Source organism: Artemia sp. Qi Xiang Cuo, chromosome 14 (assembly GCF_049724085.1).
Source record: "Artemia sp. Qi Xiang Cuo chromosome 14, ASM4972408v1, whole genome shotgun sequence".
Lineage (NCBI taxonomy): Eukaryota > Metazoa > Arthropoda > Branchiopoda > Anostraca > Artemiidae > Artemia > Artemia sp. Qi Xiang Cuo.
The window spans coordinates 65,027,924-65,051,344 of NC_142807.1; the positions used below are offsets into that span (position 1 = coordinate 65,027,924).

At 34.6% G+C, this 23,421-nt stretch overlaps 1 protein-coding gene across 1 annotated transcript in view; it reads right to left on the minus strand.

Annotated features, from left to right (window-relative positions):
- Window positions 1-23,421, minus strand: part of LOC148944756 (uncharacterized) — a 97,703-nt gene that overhangs the window by 23,452 nt on the left and 50,830 nt on the right. Inside the window, exon 2 of the mRNA XM_089099756.1 lies at window positions 12,565-14,158. Coding sequence (XP_088955882.1) covers window positions 12,565-14,158 — 1,594 coding nt within the window. The remainder of the gene's footprint in view (window positions 1-12,564; window positions 14,159-23,421) is intronic.

Genomic DNA, 23,421 nt, shown 5'->3' on the forward strand with positions numbered 1-23,421 from the left:
AAATAATCCAACTCTTGCATTACAATGTAAGAAATTCATATGAACTTTGAAAAATCAAGAGAATGTAACTGTGACAAAGTAAACCACGACAAAACACTAGTGACATATTCCAACTCTTGCATTTCAATGAAAGAAATTCGAAATGAACTTTGAAAAATCAAGAGAATGTATCTGTGACAAGGTAAACCATGACAAAACACTACTGAAATATTCCAACTCTTACATTTCAACGAAAGAAATTCAAATGAACTTTTAAAAATAAAGAGAATGTAACTGTGACAAGGTAAACCACGACAAATCACTAGTGAAATATTCCAACTCTTTCATTTCAACGAAAGAAATTCAAACTAAACTTCGAAAAATCAAGAGAATGTAACTTTGACAAGGAAAACCATGACAAAACACTACTAAAATATTCCAACTCTTGCGTTTCAACGAAAGAAAATCAAAATGAACTGTTGAAAGATTAAGAGAATGTAACTGTGACAAGGTAAAGCACAACAAACCACTACTGAAATAATCCAACTCTTGCATTTCAATGAAATAAATTCAAATGAGCTTTGAAAAATCAAGAGAATGTAACTGTGACAAGGTAAACCATGACAAAACACTACTGAAATATTCCAACTCTTGCATTTCAATGAAATAAATTAAAAATGAACTTTGAAAAATTAAGAGAATGTAGCTGTGACAAGGTAAAGCACACCAAAACACTACTGAAATATTCCAACTCTTGCATTTCAATGAAAGAAATCCACAATGAACTTTGAAAAATCAAGAGAATGTAACTGTGACAAGATAAACCACGACAAAACACTAATGAAATATTCCAACTCTTGCATTTCAATGAAAGAAATCCACAATGAACTTTGAAAAATTAATAGAATGTAACTGTGACAAGGTAAACCATGACAAAACACATCTGAAATATTCCAACTATTGTATTTCAAGGAAATAAATTCAAAATTAATAGAATGTAAATGTGACTAGGTAAACCATGACAAAACACTACTGAAATATTCCAACTCATGAATTTCAATGAAAGAAATTCAAAAAGAACTTTGAAAAATTAAGAAAATGTGACTTTGACAAGGTAAACCATGACAAAACACTACTGAAATATTCCAACTCTTGCATTTCAACTAAAGAAATCCAAAATGAACTTTGAAAATTAAGAGAATGTAACTGCGACTATGTAAACCACGACAATACACTATTGAAATATTCCAACTATTGTATTTCATAGAAAGAAATTCAAAATTAACTTTTTAAAATTAAGATAACATAACCATGACAAGGTAAACAACATCAAAACACTACTGAAATATTCAAACTTTTGAATTTCAATGAAAGAAAACCAAAATGAACAATGAAAAATTAAGAGAAAGTAACTGTGACAAGCTAAACCACATCAAAACACTACTGAAATGTTCCAACTCTTGCATTTCAACGATAGAAATTCAAAATGAACTTTGAAAAATCTAGAGAATGTAACTGTGACATGGTAAACAATGACAGATCACTATTGAAATATTCCAACTATTGCATTTCATAGAAAGAAATCCAAAATGAACTTTGAAGAATCAAGAGAATGTATCTGTGACAAGTTAAACCACGACAAAACACTCCTGAAATAATCCAACTCTTGCATTTCAACGAAAGAAATCCAAAATGAATTTTTAAAATTTAATAGAATGTAACTATGACAAGGTAAACCATGACAAAACACTACTGAAATATTCCAACTCTTGCATTTCAACGAAAGAAACCCAAAATGATCTTTGAAAAATCAAGAGAATGTAACTGTGACAAGGTAAACCACGACAAAACACTACTGAAATATTCCAACTCTTGCATTTCAATGATAGAAATTCAAAATGAACTTTGAAAAATAAAGAGAATGTAACTGTGACATGGTAAACAATGACAGATTACTACTGAAATAATCCAACTCTTGCATTTCAACGAAAGAAATCCAAAATGAACTTTGAAAAATCAAGAAAATGTATCTGTGACAAGGTAAACCATGACAAAACACTACTGAAATAATCCAACTCTTGCATTTCAGTGAAAGAAATTCAAAATGAACTTTGAAAAATTAATAGAATGTAACTGTGACAAGGTAAACCATGACAAAACACTCCTGAAATAATCCAACTCTCACATTTCAACGAAAGAAATTCAAATGAACTTTGAAAAATCAAGAGAATGTAACTGTGACAGGGTAAAACACGACAGAACACTACTAAAATATTCCAACTCTTGCATTTCAATGAAAGAAATTCGAAATGAACTTTGAAAAATCAAGAGAATGTAAGTGTGACAAGGTAAACCACAACAAAACACTACTGAAATTTTCCAAGTATTGCATTTCAACGAAAGAAATTCAAAATGAACTTTGAAAAATCAAGAAAGTGTAACTGTGACAATGTAAACCACAACAAAACACTACTGAAATATTCCAACTCTTGCATTTCAACGAAAGAAATTCAAAATGAACTTTGAAAAATTAAGAGAATGTAACTGTGACAAGGTAAACCATGACAAAACACTACTGAAATATTCCAACTCTTGTATTTCAACGAAGAAAATCGAAAATGAACTTTGAAAAATCAAGGGAATGTAACTGTGACAAGGTAAACCACGAAAAAACACTACTGAAATAATCCAACTCTTGCATTACAATGTAAGAAATTCAAATGAACTTTGAAAAATCAAGAGAATGTAACTATGACAAAGTAAACCACGACAAAATACTACTGAAATATTCCAACCCTTACATTTCAATGAAAGAAATTCGAAATGAACTTTTAAAAATCAAGTGAATGTATCTGTGACAAGTTAAACCATGACAGAACATTACTGAATTATTCCAACTCTTTCATTTCAACGAAAGAAATTCAAAATGAACTTTGAAAAATTAAGAGAATGTAACTGTGACAAGGTAAACCACGATAAAACACTAGTGAAATATTCCAACTCTTACATTTCAATGAAAGAAATTCAAAATAAATGAACTTTGAAAAATCAAGAGAATGTAACTGTGACAAGGTAAACCATGGCAAAACACTACTGAAATATTCCAACTCTTGCATTTCAACGAAAGAAATTAAAAATGAACTTTAAAAAATTAAGAGGATATAACCGTGACAAGGTAAAGCACAACAAACCACTACTGAAATAATCCGACTCTTGAATTTAAATGAAAGAAATTCAAGTGAACATTTAAAAATCTAGAGAATGTAATTGTGACAAGTTAAATCATGACAAAGCACTACTGAAATATTCCAACTCTTTCATTTCAATGACTGAAATTCGTAATGAACTTTGAAAAATTAATAGAATGTATCTGTGACAAGGTAAACCATGACAAAACACTAATGAAATATTCCAACTCATGCATTTCAACGAAAGAAATCCAAAATGAACTTTAAAAAATCAAGAGAATGTAACTGTGACAAGGTAAACCATGACAAAACACTACTGAAATATTCCAACTCTTGCATTTCAATGAAAGAAATCCAAAATGAACTTTGAAAAATCAAGAGAATGTAACTGTGACAAGATAAACCACGACAAAACACTAATGAAATATTCCAACTCTTGCATTTCAATGAAAGAAATCCACAATGAACTTTGAAAAATCAATAGAATGTAACTGTGACAAGGTAAACCATGACAAAACACTACTGAAATATTCCAACTCTTGCATTTCAAAGAAAGAAATACAAAATGAACTTTGAAAAATTAAGAAAATGTGACTTTGACAAGGTAAACCATGACAAAACACTACTGAAATATTCCAACTCTTGCATTTCAACGAAAGAAATCCAAAATGAACTTTGAAAAATTAAGAAAATGTAACTGTGACTAGGTAAACCACAACAAAACACTATTGAAATATTCCAACTCTTGCATTTCATCGAAAGAAATCCAAAATGAACTTTGGAAAATTAAGAGAAAATAACTGTGACAAGGTAAACCACATCAAAACACTACTGAAATATTCCAACTTTTGCATTTCAACGAAAAAAACCCAAAATGATCTTTGAAAAATCATGAGAATGTAACTGTGACAGGGTAAACCACGACAAAACACTACTGAAATATTCTAACTCTTGCATTTCAATGATAAAAATTCAAAGTGAGCTTTGAAAAATCAAGAGAATGTAACTGTGACAAGGTAAACCGCGACAAAACATAACTAAATATTCCAACTCTTGCATTTCAACAAAAGAAACCTATAATGATCTTTGAAAAATCAAGAAAATGTAACTGTGACTAGGTAAACCACGACAAAACACTACTGAAATATTCCAACTCTTGCATTTCAATGATAGAAATTCAAAATGAACTTTGAAAAATCAAGAGAATGTAACTGTGACATGGTAAACAATGACAGATAACTACTTAATTATTCCAACTCTTGCATTTCAATGAAAGAAATCCAAAATGAACTTGGAAAAATCAAGAGAATGTAACTGTGACAAGGTAAACCACGACAAGACACTACTGAAATATTCCAACTCTTGCATTTCAACGAAAGAAATTCAAAATGAACTTTGAAAATTTAAGAGAATGTAACTGTGACAAGGTAAACCATGACAAAACACTACTGAAATATTCCAACTCTTGCATTTCAATGAAAGAAATTCAAAAAGAACTTTGAAAAATCAAGAGAATGTAACTATGACAAGGTAAACCATGACAAAACACTACTGAAATAATCCAACTCTTGCATTTCAACGAAAGAAATCCAAAATGAACTTTGAAAAATTAAGAGAATGTAACTGTGGTAAGGTAAACCACGAGAAAACACTACTGAAATATTACAACTCTTGCATTTCAATGAAAGAAATCCAAAATTAACTTTGAAAAATCAAGAGAATGTAACTGTGACAAGGTAAACCACAACCAAACACTACTGAAATATTCCAACTCTTGCATTTCAACGAAAGAAATTCAAAATGAACTTTGACAAAATCAAGAGAATGTAACTCTGACAAGGTAAACCACGACAAAACACTACTGAAATATTCCAACTCTTGCATTTCAATGAAAGAAATTCAAAATGAACTTTGAAAAATCAAGAAAATGTAACTGTGACAAGGTAAACCACAACCAAACACAACTGAAATATTCCAACTCTTGCATTTCAACGAAAGAAATTCAAAATGAACTTTGAAAAATCAAGAGAATGTAACTTTGACAAGGTAAACCACGACAAAACACTATTGAAATATTCCAACTCTTGCATTTCAACGAGAGAAATCCAAAATGAACTTTGAAAAATCAAGAGAATGTAAGTCTGGTAAGGTAAACCACGACAAAACACTACTGAAACATTCTAACTCTTGCATTTCAATGAAAGAAATCCAAAATGAACTGAAAAATCAAGAAAATGTAAGTGTTACAAGGTAAACCACAACAAAAAACTACTGAAATAATCAAACTTGCATTTCAATGAGAGAAATTCAAAATAAACTTTGAAAAATCGAGAGAATGTAAGTGTGACAAGGTAAACCACGACAAAACACTACTGAAATATTCCAACTCTTGTATTTAAACTAAAGAAACCCAAAATGAACTTTGAAAAATCAAGCGAATGTAACTGTGACAAGGTAAACCACGACAAAACACTACTGAAATATTCCAACTCTTGCATTTCAATGAAAGAAAACCGAAATGAACTTTGAAAAATCAAGAAAATGTAACTGTGACAAGGTAAACCACAACAAAACACTACTGAAATATTCCAACTCTTGCATTTCAATGAGAGAAATTGAAAATGAACTTTGAAAAATCAAGGGAATGTAACTGTGACATGGTAAACCGCGACAAAACACTACTGAAATAATCCCACTCTTTCATTTCAATAAAAGAAATTCAAAAAAAACTTTGAAAAATCAAGAGAATGTAACCGTGATAATGTAAACCACTACAAAACGCTTCTTAAATATTCCAACTCTTGCATTTCAACTAAAGAAACACAAAATGAACTTTGAAAAATCACGCTAATTTAACTGTGACAAGGTGAACTCCGACAAAACACTACTGAAATATTCCAACTCTTGCATTTCAATGAAAGAAAACCGAAATGAACTTTGAAAAATCAAGAAAATGTAACTGTGACAAGGTAAACCACAACAAATAACTACTGAAATATTCCAACTCTTGCATTTCAACGAAAGAAATTCAAAATGAACTTTGAAAAATCAAGATAATGTAGACGGTGACAGGGTAAACCATGACAAAACACTACTGAAATATTCCAGCTCTTGCATTTCAATGAAAGAAATTCAGAATTAACTTTGAAAAATCAAGAGAATGTAACTGTGACAAGGTAAACCACAGCAAAACACTACTGAAATATTCTAATTCTTGCATTTCAACAATAGAAATTCAAAATGAATTTTGAAAAATTAAGAGAATGTATCTGTGACAAGGTAAACCATAACAAAACACTACTGAAATATTCCAACTCTTGCATTTAAATGAAGGAAATCGAAAATAAACTTTGAAAAATCAAGAGAATGTAACTGTGACATGTTAAAGCACGACAAAACACTACTGAAATAATCCAACTCTTGCATTACAATTTAAGAAATTCAAATGAACTTTGAAAAATCAAGATAATGTAACTATGACAAAGTAAACCACGACAAAACACTACTGACATATTCCAACTCTTACATTTCAATGAAAGAAATTCGAAATGAACTTTGAAAAATCAAGAGAATGTATCTGTGACAAGGTAAACCATGAAAAAACACTACTGAAATATTCCAACTCTTAAATTTCAACGAAAGAAATTCAAAATAAACTTTGAAAAATTAAGAGAATGTAACTGTTACAAGGTAAACCACGACAAATCATTAGCGAAATATTCCAACTCTTGCATTTCAACGAAACAAATTCGAACTGAACTTTGAAAAATCAAGAGAATGTAATTGTGACAAGGTAAACCATGACAAAACACTACTAAAATATTCCAACTCTTGCAATTCAACGAAAGATATTCAAAATGAACTGTTGAAAGATTAAGAGAATGTAACTGTGACAAGGTAAAGCACAACAAACCACTACTGAAATAATCCAACTCTTGCATTTCAATGAAAGAAATTCAAATGATCTTTGAAAAATCAAGAGAATGTAACTGTGACAAGGTAAACCATGACAAAACACTACTGAAATATTCCAACTCTTGCATTTCAATGAAATAAATTAAAAATGAACTTTGAAAAATTAAGAGAATGTAGCTGTGACAAGGTAAAGCACAACAAAACACTACTGAAATATTCCATCTCTTGCATTTCAATGAAAGAAATCCACAATGAACTTTGAAAAATCAAGAGAATGTAACTGTGACAAGATAAATCACGACAAAACACTACTGAAATATTCCAAGTCTTGCATTTCAATGAAAGAAATACACAATGAACTTTGAAAAATCAATAGATTGTATCTTTGACAAGGTAAACCATGACAAAACACTTCTGAAATATTCCAACTCTTGCATTTCAAGGAAATAAATACAAAATGAACTTTGAAAAATTAATAGAATGTAACTGTGACTAGATAAAGCATGACAAAACATTACTGAAATATTACAACTCAGGAATTTCAATGAAAGAAATTCAAAAAGAACTTTGAAAAATCAAGAGAATGTAACTATGACAAGGTAAACCATGACAAAACACTACTGAAATATTCCAACTCTTGCATTTCAACGAAAGAAATCCAAAATGAACTTTGAAACATTAAGAAAATGTAACTGTGACTAGGTAAACCACAACAAAACACTATTGAAATATTCCAACTCTTGCATTTCATCGAAAGAAATCCAAAATGAACTTTGGAAAATTAAGAGAAAATAACTGTGACAAGGTAAACCACATCAAAACACTACTGAAATATTCCAACTCTTGCATTTCAACGAAAAAAAACCAAAATTATCTTTTGAAAAATCAAGAGAATGTAACTGTGACAAGGTATACCACGACAAAACACTACTGAAATATTCCAACTCTTGCATTTCAATGATAGAAATTCAAAATGAACTTTGAAAAATCTAGAGAATGAAACTGTGACATGGTAAACAATGACAGATTACTACTGAAATATTCCAACTCTTGCATTTCAACGAAAGAAATCCAAAATGAACTTTGAAAAATCAAGAGAATGTATCTGTGACAAGGTAATCCATGACAAAACACTACTGAAATATTCCAACTCTTGCATTTCAACGAAAGAAATTCCAAATGAACTTTGAAAAATTAAGAAAATGTAACTGTGACAAGGTAAACCATGACAAAACACTACTAAAATATTCCAACTCTTGCATTTCAACGAAACAAATCCAAAATGAACTTTGAAAAATTAAGAGAATGTAACTGTGACTAGGTAAACCACAACAAAACACTATTGAAATATTCCAACTCTTGCATTTAAACGAAAGAAATCCAAAATAAACTTTGGAAAATTAAGAGAACATAACTGTGACAAGGTAAACCACATCAAAACACTACTGAAATATTCCAACTTTTGCACTTCAACGAAAGAAAACCAAAATGATCTTTGAAAGATCAAGAGAATGTAACTGTGACAAGGAATACCACGACAAAACACTACTGAAATATTCCAACTCTTGCATTTCAATGATAGAAATTCAAAATGAACTTTGAAAAATCAAGAGAATGTAACTGTGACACGGTAAACAATGACAGATTACTACTGAAATATTCCAACTCTTGCATTTCAACGAATGAAATCCAAAATGAACTTTGAAAAATCAAGAGAATGTATCTGTGACAAGGTAAATCATGACAAAACACTACTGAAATAAACCAACTCTTGCATTTCAGTGAAAGATATTCTAAATGAACTTTGAAAAATTAATAAAATATAACTGTGACAAGGTAAACCATGACAAAACACTACTGAAATAATCCAACTCTCACATTTCAATGAAAGAAATTCAAATGAACTTTGAAAAATCAATAGAATGTAACTTTTACAGGGTAAAACATGACAAAACACTACTGAAATATTCTAACTCTTGTATTTCAATTAAAGAAATTCGAAATTAACTTTGAAAAATAAAGAGAAGGTAACTCTGAAAAGGTAAACCCCAACAAAACACAACTGAAATAATCCAACTCTTGCATTTAAATTAAAGAAACTCAAAATGAAGTTTGAAAAATCAAGAAAATGTAACTGTGACAAGATAAAGCACAACAAAACACTACTGAAATATTCCAACTCTTGCATTTCAACGAAAGAAATTCAAAATGAACTTTGAAAAATCAAGGGAATGTAACTGTGACAAGGTAAACCATGACAAAACACTACTGAAATATTCCAACTCTTGCAATTCAATGAAAGAAAACCAAAATGAACTTTGAAAAATCAAGACAATGTAACTGTGACAAGGTAAACCACGACAAAACACTACTGAAATATTCCAAATCATGCACTTCAACGAAAGAAATTCAAAATGAACTTTGAAAAATCAAGACAATGTAACTGTGACAAGGTAAACATCGACAAAACACTAGTGAAATAATCCAACTCTTGCATTTCAATGAAAGAAATTCAAAATGAACTTTGAAAAATAAAGACAATGTAACTGTGACAAGGTAAACCACGACAAAACACTACTGAAATATTCCAACTCATGCATTTCAACGAAAGAAATTCAAAATGAACTTTGAAAAATCAAGAAAATGTAACTGTGACAAGGTAAACCACGACAAAACAGTACTGAAATATTCCAACTGTCCTAGTCGATTACGTCATTCAATGCCCATATATGGACTCCCGTCATGACCTCCTGATAGGGTTCTACCGATTATGTAACCAATTTCTCAGATATCCAACTGTCCTAGTCGATTAGGTCATTCTATGTCCATATATGGACTCCCGTCATGACCTTCTGATAGGGTTCTACTGATTATGTAATCAATTTCTCAGAAATCCATTTGTCCTAGTCGAGTAAGTCATTATATGTCCATATATGGACCCCCGTCACGACCTCCTGATAGGGTTCTACCGATTATGTAATCAATTTCTCAGAAAATCCATTTGTCCTAGTTGATTACGTCATTCTTATGTCATGTGTCATTCGTCATGTGTCGTGTCATGTCTCATGTGTTGTGTCATGTGTCACGTGTCATGTCTCATGTGTTACTCATAACCATCCAAGAAACATCCATCAAAGTGAGAACATCCAAGAAAACATCCATCAAAGTGAGAACATCCAAGAAATATCCATCAAAGTGAGAACATCCAAGAAACATCCATCAAAGTGAGAACATCCAAGAAAAATCCATCAAAGTGAGAACATCCAAGAAACATCCATAAAAGTGATAACATCCAAGAAACATACATCAAAGTGAGAACATCCAAGAAACATCCATCAAAGTGAGAACATCCAAGAAACATCCATCAAAGTAAGAACACCCAAGAAACATCCATTTAAGTAAGAACATGCAAGAAACATACATCAAAGTGAGAAAATCCAAGAAACATCCATCAGAGAGAACATCCAAGAAACATCCATCAAAGTGAGAACATCCAAGAAACATCCATCAAAGTGAGAACATCCAAGAAACATCCATCAAACTGAGAACATTCAAGAAACGTCCATCAAAGTGAGAACATCCAAAAAACATCCATAAAAGTGAGAAAAATCCTGTTTTTTCATTCTCACTGACAAAAACCATAAAACATCATTAAATTGATGTTGACATCCATGAAAAACATCAAATAAATTGACCAACACACATAACCGTCCAAGAAACATCCATAAAAGTGAGAACAATCCTGTTTTTCAAGTGAGAAAAATCCTGTTTTTTTTATTCTCAGTGAGAAAACCATCTCCCTAGGGAGTCTATGCCCATATATGGACTCCCGTCACGAGTACTAGGGTCCTTTCTACTTTTTTCTTTGTCTTTTTTGGCATTTTCCTTGAAAATATTGTTTTGTTCTCCCTGAAGAAGAGAGGCGGTTGTCCTTACAAAAGATACGCTTGTGTGTTTTTTGTAGTATTTTCGTTTAGCCTTAAAAAAAAACCCTATTTTTGATCATTTCTTCTTTATATAACGGCACGGAGTTTGAATATTTTGGTATATGAGTCCAAAATTGAATTTATTTTGGTCAAAAAATACGGTAAGTGATTTTCATTTAACTGTTAATCTGAATTCAAAATAAAATTACAATTTTCCACCTCATCACAATTCCTGCGTGAAAACTGTTTTCAATACTGCTCAAAAAACTGCCTCAACCACTAAAAATTCCTTCAGCCTACAAAAGCAATGAGTATTAGAAACATTCTCATTCCCGATTTTGAAGTTGATGCGAAACTGCAATAGAAAATCTAGTCAATTAAAAGAAAATCTAGTCTTTTTGACTTTATCATTTTGACATTTAGTCAAAATGATACCGAGTGGCGTAGTTCCAACGTTTTTACTGGGGGGAGGGGTCTACATCCGGAGAGTCAAGGGGCATGGGCTATGTAATAATTTTCTCCCGAAATTATTGGGGGTAGTTGCATCCTCCTCCCCCGGAACGACGCCACTGATGATACCCTTCCTGGAGCGATTGCGAAAAAAGTAGATTAAAAAATGTTTTAATCACGTGTTTTAACTCCTCTCAATCCACAGTAGATCAAGGCTGGGAGGGTCCCAGGAAATTGTTTATGGGGTGTAACCAAAGACACAATAAAACACAATTCTCTTAGTGGGGGAGTGGTTGAAATGACCTTAAGGAAGCTCCCCCTTTTGCAGGTATGCTGGAATATACTTTCAAAAGACTTTAAGTGTCTGAAAGCACTTGAAGAGCTTGCGACTGTCAGGCTTTCTTTGGGTTAATCTTACAGGGAATCCCTGCTCAACCCCCCTCTGTGAATACATGTTTGTAAAATAAGATATTTACAAGATTTTATGTATTTATTATTGCTGAAGAGCCCACAATTGGGCAATTATCCTGATTATGCAGATTTACAATTCAGAGCAGTGGCCACCTTAAGCTTCTAGCAGATTCTAAAAATACAAACAAATCTGTAAATATAAGTAAGTAATGGTAACTCTAGTTGTCATGGGTCTCCTCTCAACCTAAGAAGGGTCCTTGGGCCCCCCCCCCCCACACAGTAGAATTTTGCCAACATAAAAGGAAGACGATAAAGCATTGACCTGTTTAAACTGAAAATCAGAAACCATTGTTGAACACCAAAGATGTCTATTACTAACGCCATTAATACTGCTAAAAAAGTGTTAAACACTTTGCTAACACTACTGCCAACAAAGTGTCTCACCGATAAGTATTGAGGAACAAAGACTATCAAAACTTAGGGTCATAGGTACACACGGTTCTGAGCTCTAAGGGGAGGGGTATCCTTTGCTGAATGTAGGTATACTAAGAATACTCTGTGTTATATTTGTTGTTTAAAACTTAACTATTTTATTATTTTTTTCCAGAAAGTTTGGATTTACTGACATTGTTTTGCCCTACAGTTGCTACTGATTCAATTACAAATAACATAAATTGCAAAGAAAAGTAACGTACCCAAAAAAAATCACGTCTTCAGTCTGCTTTTGAATAGGTCCAGATTTATGCACTGAGTTTACGTGGTCTTCACAGTCTTCTTCTGCAAGGAAGAACGCTCTACAAACACCACAAATAAAAACTTGAGATTCTTTTGACGGCTCCTCATTGGCTGGAGGAGGGGGTTCATATTCAACTTTAACTGTCATATTGGAGGGAGTATGAACACTTGACGGAGGGAAAACACTTGGCGGTGGTCCGAGGACACTTGGTGGACCAATTTGGTTTAAAATACTTGGTGGTCCAGCCTGAGACCCTGGTTTCGGCAAGATAGGCTTGACTTTGGTTGTTTTCCGCTTCTTTACAACTTTTTTTGATAAATTTGGAGGAGGGGATTTCAAAGCTGGGGTTTGCTGTGGTGGTTCTGTAGCTGCCTCATTAACTTCTTGGGATGAGTGATTAGAGCCTTGTCTAGATTCAGAACTGCTTTTCTTCTTAACAATTTTATTTTTATTTGATTGAGAGAGAGCTTGCTCGTCTTTCAAACGACTTTTGCTGCTATTGTCAGATGGAGGTTGTTCTTGAGGAAGTGGTTTGTCATTTTGGACAGATTTCTTCATTTCAGAATTATGAGCTGCCTGAATGTGGGACAACATGATGGCTGTATCAGAGCAATTGAACTGACAAAATTTACATTTGTAAGTTGTTAACACCTCAACATATTCCGTAATATCTATTGGATCTTGTTTAATTGGTTCATCTCTTGCATCATCTTCCATTAGATGCGGATCATCCCTTATTCTTGGTGAAGTTTTTTCAATCAGTTCTTCAAAGCCTGGGGAGCTATCTCTACAAGAGAAAGGAGGCGGGGAGTCATTTTGTTTATCCAAAAATGAATCAGGTGAATCTACCTTATGTCCCTCATATTCCTGATCGTTTTCTTCATGGTAACCATTACTAGCAGTAGTGGCTGTACAAGCTGGATTTGTATGTGGCAGACTAAGTGCTTTGCCACCAGGTTTTTCTGATGGACAATGCCCATTGCTGAAAGAAACTCCAGTACTTTGTCCATCAAACCCATTTGCTGAAGGACTACAAGCTCTGCTCAATAGCTCTGCTATGGTGGGAGATTTTGGACCAGGAAAATGATTGAAGCTTTGAGTATCATGTAGATATTTATCAACCGAATTCTGATTCAATATCTCACTCAAAGACGGTGAAACTGGATTCACATCTGAGCCATTAGATGTTGCATTTGATGACACTAAATTCGTCTTGAGATCACACGCCAATGAATATGTTGATGCTGAATTAGATGAGCTTCTTTGCAAGTGAACTTCTTGTCTAGATGGTGAGTGGTCAGACAAAAGCTGCTCCAGCGTCAGTAACGAATTTTCACTCATAGCTGGGGTAAAATGATCGCTTGTGCTGTTACCGATTGGATTATAATGGGAAGACACTTGTGGGAAAGCTTGTTCTGATGTTGGGATTTGGGATATGGATTTGAAGTACTGAGTACTGGATATCTTTGCACTGGATTCTTTGTCAATGTCTCCTTGATTTTGACCAGCACAGTCCAGTTCTAAGGTTCTCGGGTTCATCAACAGTTGTCCATCTAGAATAAAACAAGTTCACTATAAATATAAGATACAAAGGAAATTTATATTTGGGGTAATTGTTCAAAACAAAACTGATCCTAAAAAGGAGCGATTATTTAACAAACATAATGCACAAATGCGTACACAGAGATATTTATACCTTTGTATGGATCAACTCCTTTTATTAATCAATGTCGGAGGAAAGGTAGGAGTGGATCCTCCATGTGTTTTTTGAAAAGTAAATCTAAGCATTTCTGAAAAATAGTGAAAATAATTCAAACTCCTATTACCTTGATTACTCATACGTTTATTCTTTTTATTCGAAACTTTTTAGATTTTTCCTTTGTTATCTTGCTATTTTTCCCAATTGCATTGAAAATTGACTGTTATCATCATTCAGAAATATTCTTCACAGGCTCTTGTTTGTTAATTGGCCCTGAGTCCAATTGAATTACCGTGAAAAAGAGCCGGTAGCATTTCATTTGGAAATTTAATATCCAATCCACATGGCCGTTGGTTCCAATATACGGTCTTTTATGGAACACTGCAACGACTTTACGGATCGTGAACAACTTTTTCCAATATATTTGCGGAGCAACGCAAATCCGCACGTGTTTAAAATTTTCAAACGCGTAGCAATAATAGAAGTTCAATTGCAGCAAATGGACTGATTTCATCTTCTTTTACACAAGGCAAAGACAGTTGCGATTTTTCATATGATCACACCTACGATTTTCCAAGTATATTTGCGCGTTTTTTCCCGCAAAATAAACGCGCTGATTGAATTGAATTTTACAAATCACAGCACGTTGGAACAAAAGGTTTTGAGATATCAGGCCAAGTCAATACGTTTTTTACTGTCTTTTACCAGATGATTGTGACATATTGGCAGGGTGAATTTTTATTCTCATTATGTTATATTTTATTTGTGATGCAAAATATAGCTGTCATAATTACTTGGAATTATATATATATTTTTTTTTGTAGAAAAATTAATATCTTAGTCTAAAAATATTATCAAAGACATTATGAGGATTCTATCTAATCTCAATTTAGCAGATTTTTTGCCTGAATACATATCAGATAATATAGTAGAAAAGGCATTGCAACACCATCTTCGTAATACAAATCCTATTAAGATCCCTTCTACTCGCTATTAAATAAAAAAAACAAGTTTTTTTTTAAACTGAAAGTAAGGAACGACGTTAAAACTTAAAACGAACAGAAATTATTCTGTATATGAAGGGGGTTGTCCCCTTCTCAACGCCTCGCTCTTTACGCTAAAGTTTTTTTATTGTTTAAAAAAATAGAGTTGTGAGAAAGTCAAACTTTAGCGTAAAGAGCGAGGCGTTGAGGAGGGGACAGCCCCTTCATATACGGAATAATTTCTGTTCGTTTTAAGTTTTAACGTCGTTCCTTACTTTCAGTTAAAAAAACTTGTTTTTTTTATTTAATTTTCGAACATTTTTGAATTAATGCAGGTTTTGATTTTGGCTCACCGTACATGAATAATTAAAATAAAATTTGCATATTATATTTGGTTAAATGGCTTTCTCGAAACTTGTTTAATTTTATTTACGAACGTTTTTATTAGTAATAAATATACGTAACTTAGAATTAACTTACGTAACGAACTTCTATATTCATAAATTTTTAACACGTATATTAGGGGGTTCGCCCCCTAGTCAATACCCTGCTCTTTAAACTATAGTTCGAATTTTTTTTCCAGTTCTTTAAAAATGACCTCTTAATCACAATCAGTTGATCAGTTGAAAAACTTGTTTTTTTTTTATTTAATTCCTGATCTTTTTCTTTAATAATGCTAGGAAATCCGGCGCCCCCTTCATAGCAATGTCCCTTCCCCCATGAAAACTTCCTTCATGGAAAGATCCTTCCATATAGCCCCCGACCCTCTCCTTCCCCCACCTACCAGAAAAAATCTCCTCTTAAAAAGTCTGTATACTTCCCAATAACCAATACTATATGTTAACATTGAGTAAAGTTCATAACTTTCAGCCCTCCCCCTGGGGACTTTGGGGGATCAAGTCATCCTAAAAGACATTTTTATCATATTTTCGACCATGCTGAACAAAATGGCTATCTCAAAATTTTGATCGGGTGACTTTGGGAAAAAAATAAGCGTGGGAGGGGGCCTAGTTGCCCTCCATTTTTTTTTGTTATTTATAAAGAGAACTAGAGCTTTTAATTTCCATTCGAATGAGCCCTCCTACGATCTTCTAGGACCACTGGGTCGATACGATCACCCCTGGGAAAAAAATAAACAAAAACAAACAAAGAAAGAAATAAACACGCATCCGTGATCTTCTCCTGGCAAAAAATTACAAGATTCCAAATTTTTCTGATATGAGCTTGATACCTCTACAGCAGGGTTCTTTGATACGCTGAATATGATTGAGTGATTTTCATTAAGGTTCTTTGGCTTTTAAGGGAGTCTTTCTCCCTTTTTTTGAAAATAAGCCAAATTTTCTCAGTCTCGTTACTTTTGATGGGTAAAATTAAACTTAATGAAACTTATATATTTGAAATCAGAATTAAAATCTGTTTATTTTGATGTATCTATTGGTATCAAAATCCCGTTTTTTAGAGTTTCGGTTACCATTGAGCCGGGTCGCTCCTTACTTACAGTTCGTTACCACGAACTGTTTGATATAAGGTCAGGCTTGACTACGGTAACGGCGAATCAAATCGTATGGAAAATGAATTCTGAATCAGCTTGGAGGTGTAGGGGTGGATCTAGAGCAAAGTCTTAGGGGGGAGGATTGCGACATGGGTGCCAATGAGCAAAATCTTGGGGGGCCAAATGTGACAAAGGTGCCAATAATTGATAAGATTGACGAATTCATTCTAAAAAAAAAGAGTGAAAAAAAGAAAGAGGGCACCAGAAAAATACTGGGAGGGGCCCAGGGCCCCCCGGCCCCTGGATCCGCCAGTGTAGAGGTGCCACAATTATAACTTGTTAAAAAAAACAGTTAAACATTTTTTTACTTCGACTTTTTTTCTTTTTTTGTGTAGGATTGATTGGAGTAATTTATTGAATCAATTTTTTCTCTCTTTTTTTCAATTTCATTTTTTTTTGTTTGGTGATGTTAAAATTTTATAATCCTTTTTTTCTTTCTCTGAATTCATGGCTGAACGGCTCGTATGTTTTCCCCCTCTTTTACAGGCTAAGGAGCCTTTGTAAAGATTAGTATATTCATTGTAAGTTTATTTCATTATTAATAACTCTTATCTTGTGTGCAAGAAAGGTCTAACACACATCTAACGACCAACAACCATCAGGCCACCGCATATCTAACAAGAATGGTGTTAACGGTAGTAATAGAGAATCAGGTATAAACAACCGGTTTTGGTTGCTTTAAATACCTTTTCTCGTGGAATGGTAGAAAAGGTGCAAGGAGCTTACGAAAATACATGATACTGTGAATATTCCATTATAAATTAATGCGTCTTATTGATATGACACAAGAGTTCAAAGCTGTAATGAGCATGGACGTACGTAGCTTATTCTCTAGGGGGGGGGGTAGCCAATTCTTTGATGAAGGGTGGTGAGCTGATGTTATATTGGCAGTTTACAAAACCTTACATTGCCAGCAAGTTCTATCATACCTATGAAATCTTTATTAATAAGTTATCACCAAAAATCATAAATCATCAATAAGATTCAGCATTAATTAATCTTCTTGGATTATAATTATATCTTTCCAAGATATTATGGGTAATTGCTTCTTGTTTGATTTTTATTGTCATTAAAGCGGTTTATTTCCAGCTTTTTCAACCATCTACCTTTTATCAACTGCTTTTTAGCCATCAACCTTTTTCAACTGCTTTTTCTACCATCTGCTTTTTCCGCAATATCTAATGTAAATTTGGATTTCTAGGGGGGGCAGCTGCTCCCTCTGCCCCCCTTCCGTACACCCATGGTAGGCAGCTTCCCCCTCTGCCCCCTTCCGTACACCCATGGTAATGAGTCTTATAACCTAATTTAGAGTGCCTGAAATCTCAGTTCTTGCACCAAATAGCTGGATATTAACAAGGGTCGGACAAGGCCGAACTTCATCACTCAAGTGTCTTGTTATAGACCGTAGAATAATCCAACGACGTGGACGGCATCCGCGACCATATCTACCTTTGCATTAGGACCTACCCAATATAAGGAAGTATGAAAATTATTGTTGTGAAGTGTGACAGTGTCAGAGATACTATTACAAAAATTTCCCACAATAATCTAATGGACCTTGGGAACAAAGCGGCTTGACATTTGTTCAGAGTTTCTTCCAGAAGCAATCAGCTCGTTTGCCATAAAGATAATTTTTTATTATTATTTTTAATCAAGTTTTTGGACACCAATAAAATTGGCTTTTTTATCCGTCATTGAAGAAAGTGTCAACCTTATATACCACGGGGCTATAATTTACAACACTTGCCTGCGGGTTCTGGGGGGTTGAGTAAACACCGGAATTTTTATTATATGATCTTTTTGTCTATTTCGGAAAAGACGAAAATCTCAAAAATTCAAACGGACATATATGGAGAAAAGATGGTTGTTGTTGTTGGGGGGGGGGGGGGCTAGCTGCCCTCAGATAAATTTTGACTCTCAAAAAATAAACTAAAACTTTCAATTTCTAGTCATTTGAGCCCCTCCGAAGTTTACCTTTTCCATAAAACTTTATATACCCCCAAGCATAAGTTAAAACCCTTCCCCCGGCCTCGGGGGGGGGGTATGTTGATCCCGGAGTTTTTATTATCTGATCGTTGGACTATTTCAAACAAAATGGCTATCTCAAAATTTTATTGAATGAGTTTGGGAAAAGAGGGTGTGTGTGAGGGGGGGGGAGGGAGGGGTAGATGCCCTCCTTTCACTTTTGATGACTCTTAAAAAGGAAACTAGAACTTTCAATTTCCGACCAAATGAGCCAGCTCTGATGTTTATACGACCACTCTTTACATAAAACCTTATCTGCCCCCGAGGCATAACTTACAACACTTCCCCTCGGGGCTGTGTCAACCCCTGAGTTCTTGTTATTGGATCTTTAAACTATTTTGAACAAAAAAGCTATCTCAATATTTTGATCGGATACATTCGGGGAAAAATCACATTAGGGAGCGTGGGGGGCTAGTTACTCTCCGATCACTTTTGACTCTTAAAAAGGGCACTAGAAATTCCAATTTAAAATCAAATGAGCCGCCTCTAATGTTTATACGATCATCCTTTCCATAAAAAACCTTATATACCCTGGGCATCATTTAAGACGCTTGCCCCCAAGTTCTAGAGGGCTGTGTTATCCCTTGAGTATTTTTTATATGATCTTTGGTTTATTTTGAACAAAATGGCTATATAAAAAATTCGATCGGACACATTTGGGGAAAGAGCTTTGGGGGGGGGGGGGGTAGAGGGGGTTAGTTGCCATTGGATCACTTTTGACTCTTAAAAAGGGAATTATAACTTTCAATTTCTAATCATTTGAATCCCCTCTGAGGTTCATATGACCATTTCTTCCATGAAAACCTTATATGCCCCCAGGGCATAAGTTACAACCCTTCCCCTTGCCCTGGGAGGGGGGGGGGTGTGTTGATCACGAAGTTTTTATTATCTGATTGTCTGACTATTTCAAACAAACTGGCTATCTTAAAATTTTTATCGGTTGCATTTGGGGAAAAGAGGGTGTGGGGGGGGGGGAAGGGGGGTAGATGCCCTCTCATCACTTTTGACTCATAAAAAGGTAACTAGAATGTTCAATTTCCAATCAAATGAACCACCTCTGAAGTTTATACGACCACCCCTTACATAAAAAACCTTATATGCACCCGGGGCATAACTTAACACTTGCTCCCGGGCTCTGGCGGTTTGTGTTGACCCCGGAGTTTTTTTATTTGATGTCTGAACTATCTTCAACAAAACAGCTATTTTAAAATGTTTATTGGATGGTTTTGGGGAAAAAGGGCTTGGGGGGAGCTAGCTACCCTCCGATCAGTTTTGACTCTTAAAAAGGACACTGTAACTTCCGATTTCCAATCGAACGAACCCCCTCCGAAGTTTATAGGACCACCCCTTCCATATGAAGTGCCTCTGGCAAGAAAATAAAATGAATAATAATAGAACATTGGAGCCATATGGCCTTTATATCCGGAGCTGTCTAGCAACACAGACTTAGCTAACCATCTGATATTCTAAGAGAGAACAATGGCTCCAATAGATTTGGAAAGCAAATCTAGGCCAACAGTCGAAAGTGTTATTCTAAAAATGATTGTCCAAACCCTTGATCTTACTGACTGATTGTGCTAGCATCTTTTCAACTAGTGACGGAGTGATTAATAAGTTGATACCTGATTAGTAGTCCAAGGACCAAGTATTTAGAATCTCGAAATTTGATTACTAAAACGAATGGGTTTTAAAACTGGATGCTACATCCAGTTGCACGTGTCCAACAGTTGCACGGTATTCAGCATGGTATATAGAACAAGCTCTTGGAAATAAGGAGCATATTTAAGGCATATTTCTAGACACAAAAGGGGCATTTGACAATGCCCTGTCTGAACTCATAATAAAAGAATCCATTCCTTTATTATTACAAAAATTCTCGGATTGTGCGAAGGATATCCGAAAAACTTGGCAAGTGATCAATTCCGTCCTCAAACGTTCTCCTCCGGCTCCTTCTATCCCTCCAAATCTTTTAGTTGGTGATGTGGTTGTTGAGGGTGTTCCATCTGTTCAAAAAGCATTTACATCATATTTTGCCCATATTGGGAAAACCACTGCTTCTTCAGTCAGGTCTTCACAGTCACAACCAGATTATAAATCCTATCTTGGTCTGCCTAGTCTCAAATCGATGGTTTTATATCCTGTTTCTGATGTTGAAGTAGCCAGGATTGCAAATAGCTTGAAAGGTTCTTCTTCGTCTGGCCCTGACTGGATTCCAACTATTGCTGCGTTTTCAGGCACCAGGTTCCAACACGGGTTAAAACCCAACTCTGCACCAGTCGTTTTCAGAAGTCTTGGTTCTACACCAATCTGTTCTCAACTGTTTTAAGCCAACGTGTTTTCTATCGTCTTCAAACCCCGGTTTCTGGAACCTGCTTTAGTACCAAGTTCAAACACGGGTTTCACAGTAATTGGCGCTAGAATTTAAAAATGAACTACAAACCCGAGTTTGCAGTTAATGAATTTTGTTCATTAGAATCTGTTGATCAATTTTTTCATGGCCTTTGTCATTGTGCTGAAAACACCATAAATTCAATCTTTCACAATATGATCAATTTATGAATCCCTTTAAGATATGGTTGAAATGCAATAATAGGAACAGCTTATAAAACTAGAATTATCTTTATGGAAAAAAGTGAAAATCTGAAGCATAACTAACGAATAAATATCTTTATTCTTTTCGATCTTTTTTTTTCTTAAACCTCAAGTTACTGGAGTCTATGTACGTTTAAAATTCCCTATTACAAATTTTGAATTCTTGCCTTCAGTCCTGCTATAAAGCGTTTTCAGCAAAGCCGGTTTCAACCCTGTTCGTTGGGAGTAGAACCCACATTTTAAAAACGCTTGTTGCACTACACGTGTCCACCCCGTGTTGAGACCCACGGTGTCTGAAAACGCAGCTTATGGTAGTTAAGTTCATTCTTCCTTCAATTATTTTTCTATTGACGAAGCTTATAAATCTTTCTTTTGAAAATTGGATTTTCCCCAGTTCTCTTAAGCGAGCTAAAGTAATTGTTTTATATGACGAAATGATCCAGCCAATTATCGACCTATATCTTTGCTGTCTGTTTTTAGCAAAATTTTTGAAAAGACCATGCTTTCCTGTCTACTTGCTTTTCTAGAGGCTAAAAGAATTTTTCATGATTTTCAGTTTGGCTCCCAAGCTAAACATTCTATGGAGCAGGCATGTGTAACTCTTTTGAACTTTCTCCACACCGCGCTTGACTCTGGTTTATGCTATATTCCTGGATGGCCGTAAGGCTTTTGATTCTTTAATTCACGAGAGTCTGCTGTATAAGCTATCACACAATGGTGTAAGAGGACAGGCTCATGCTTGGTTTGATTCCTATTTGTCAGGTAGAACTATCTCCATAGATTCCCTTTCCCGCTTTTCGTCTGAAGTCGAGTTTTGTGTTCCTCAAGGCTCTGTTCTTTAACCGTTTCTGTTTTTGATTTATGTTAATGACCTAATAGTTGCGGTTAAGAAACAAAAACCTACAATTTGCTGTCCCTATGTCATCGTGAATCTTTCAATGCTAAAGAAAATCCATCACTCTCGCAGGATGTGGACACTCTCGTTGCTTTTGCTGATGACAGTACCGTTGGTACTGTAGTAGGAACTGAGTCTGAGATTCTTCCCAAATTAGTTGAGCTTTTTGAGAGAGTCGTTATTTGGTTTGTTGCAAATTTCCATGCCCTAAATATTGATGTCATTTTTTTTCCCGTATTTCTCATGCGTGCCCTGAGTTAACTAATATCCAGCTTTCAAGGGGCTCTCTCAGTAGACCTAAGAATCGCTATGTCCGTTTTCTCGGTATTCTCCTCGATGAAAACCATTCATTCAAGCATCATATTGGACTAATTAATATGATGATCTCAAGGAGTCTTGGAATTTTGAGGAAGCTAAAACACATTTTTCCTACACATACTATGTGTAGTATGTGTAGTGGTGTGTGTAGTAGTGTGTGTGTGTGTCTGTGTGTGTGTCTGTGTGTGTGTGTGTGCGTGTGTGTGTGTGTCTGTGTGTGTGTGTGCCTGTGTGTGTGTGTGTGTCTTTGTCTGTGTTTGTGTGCGTCTGTGTGTGTGTGTCTGTGTGTGTGTGTGTCTGTGTGTGTGTGTGTGTGTGTGTGTGTGTGTGTGTATGTATGTATGTAGTGTGTGTGTGTGTGTGTGTGTGTGTGTGTGTGTGTGTGTGTGTGTGTGTCTGTGTCTGTGTGTGTGTGTCTGTATATGTGTGTGTGTGTTTGTGCGTGTGTGTGTGCGTGTTGAGTCTTTGAAAGGTTGAAATGCATTATATTGAAAATACTTTTCTTCCTTTTTTTAGTATTTGTCTAATTTCTGTCTTTCCTCTATTTTTTTCCTGGCCATAGAGCCTCAACATTCTATGTTGAAGTTTTTGTTGTGAATTTACTGGTTGAATTAATTGATTGCTTGATGCTTGATAATCCAGCATCTTCCCAAAATGGTAAATGTCTGAAGACCCTCCTTAACTGGGACAATGCTGGATGCTGAAAAATATTCAGGTCTGGTCACAAAAGCATAAACTAAGATTTGCTCCTG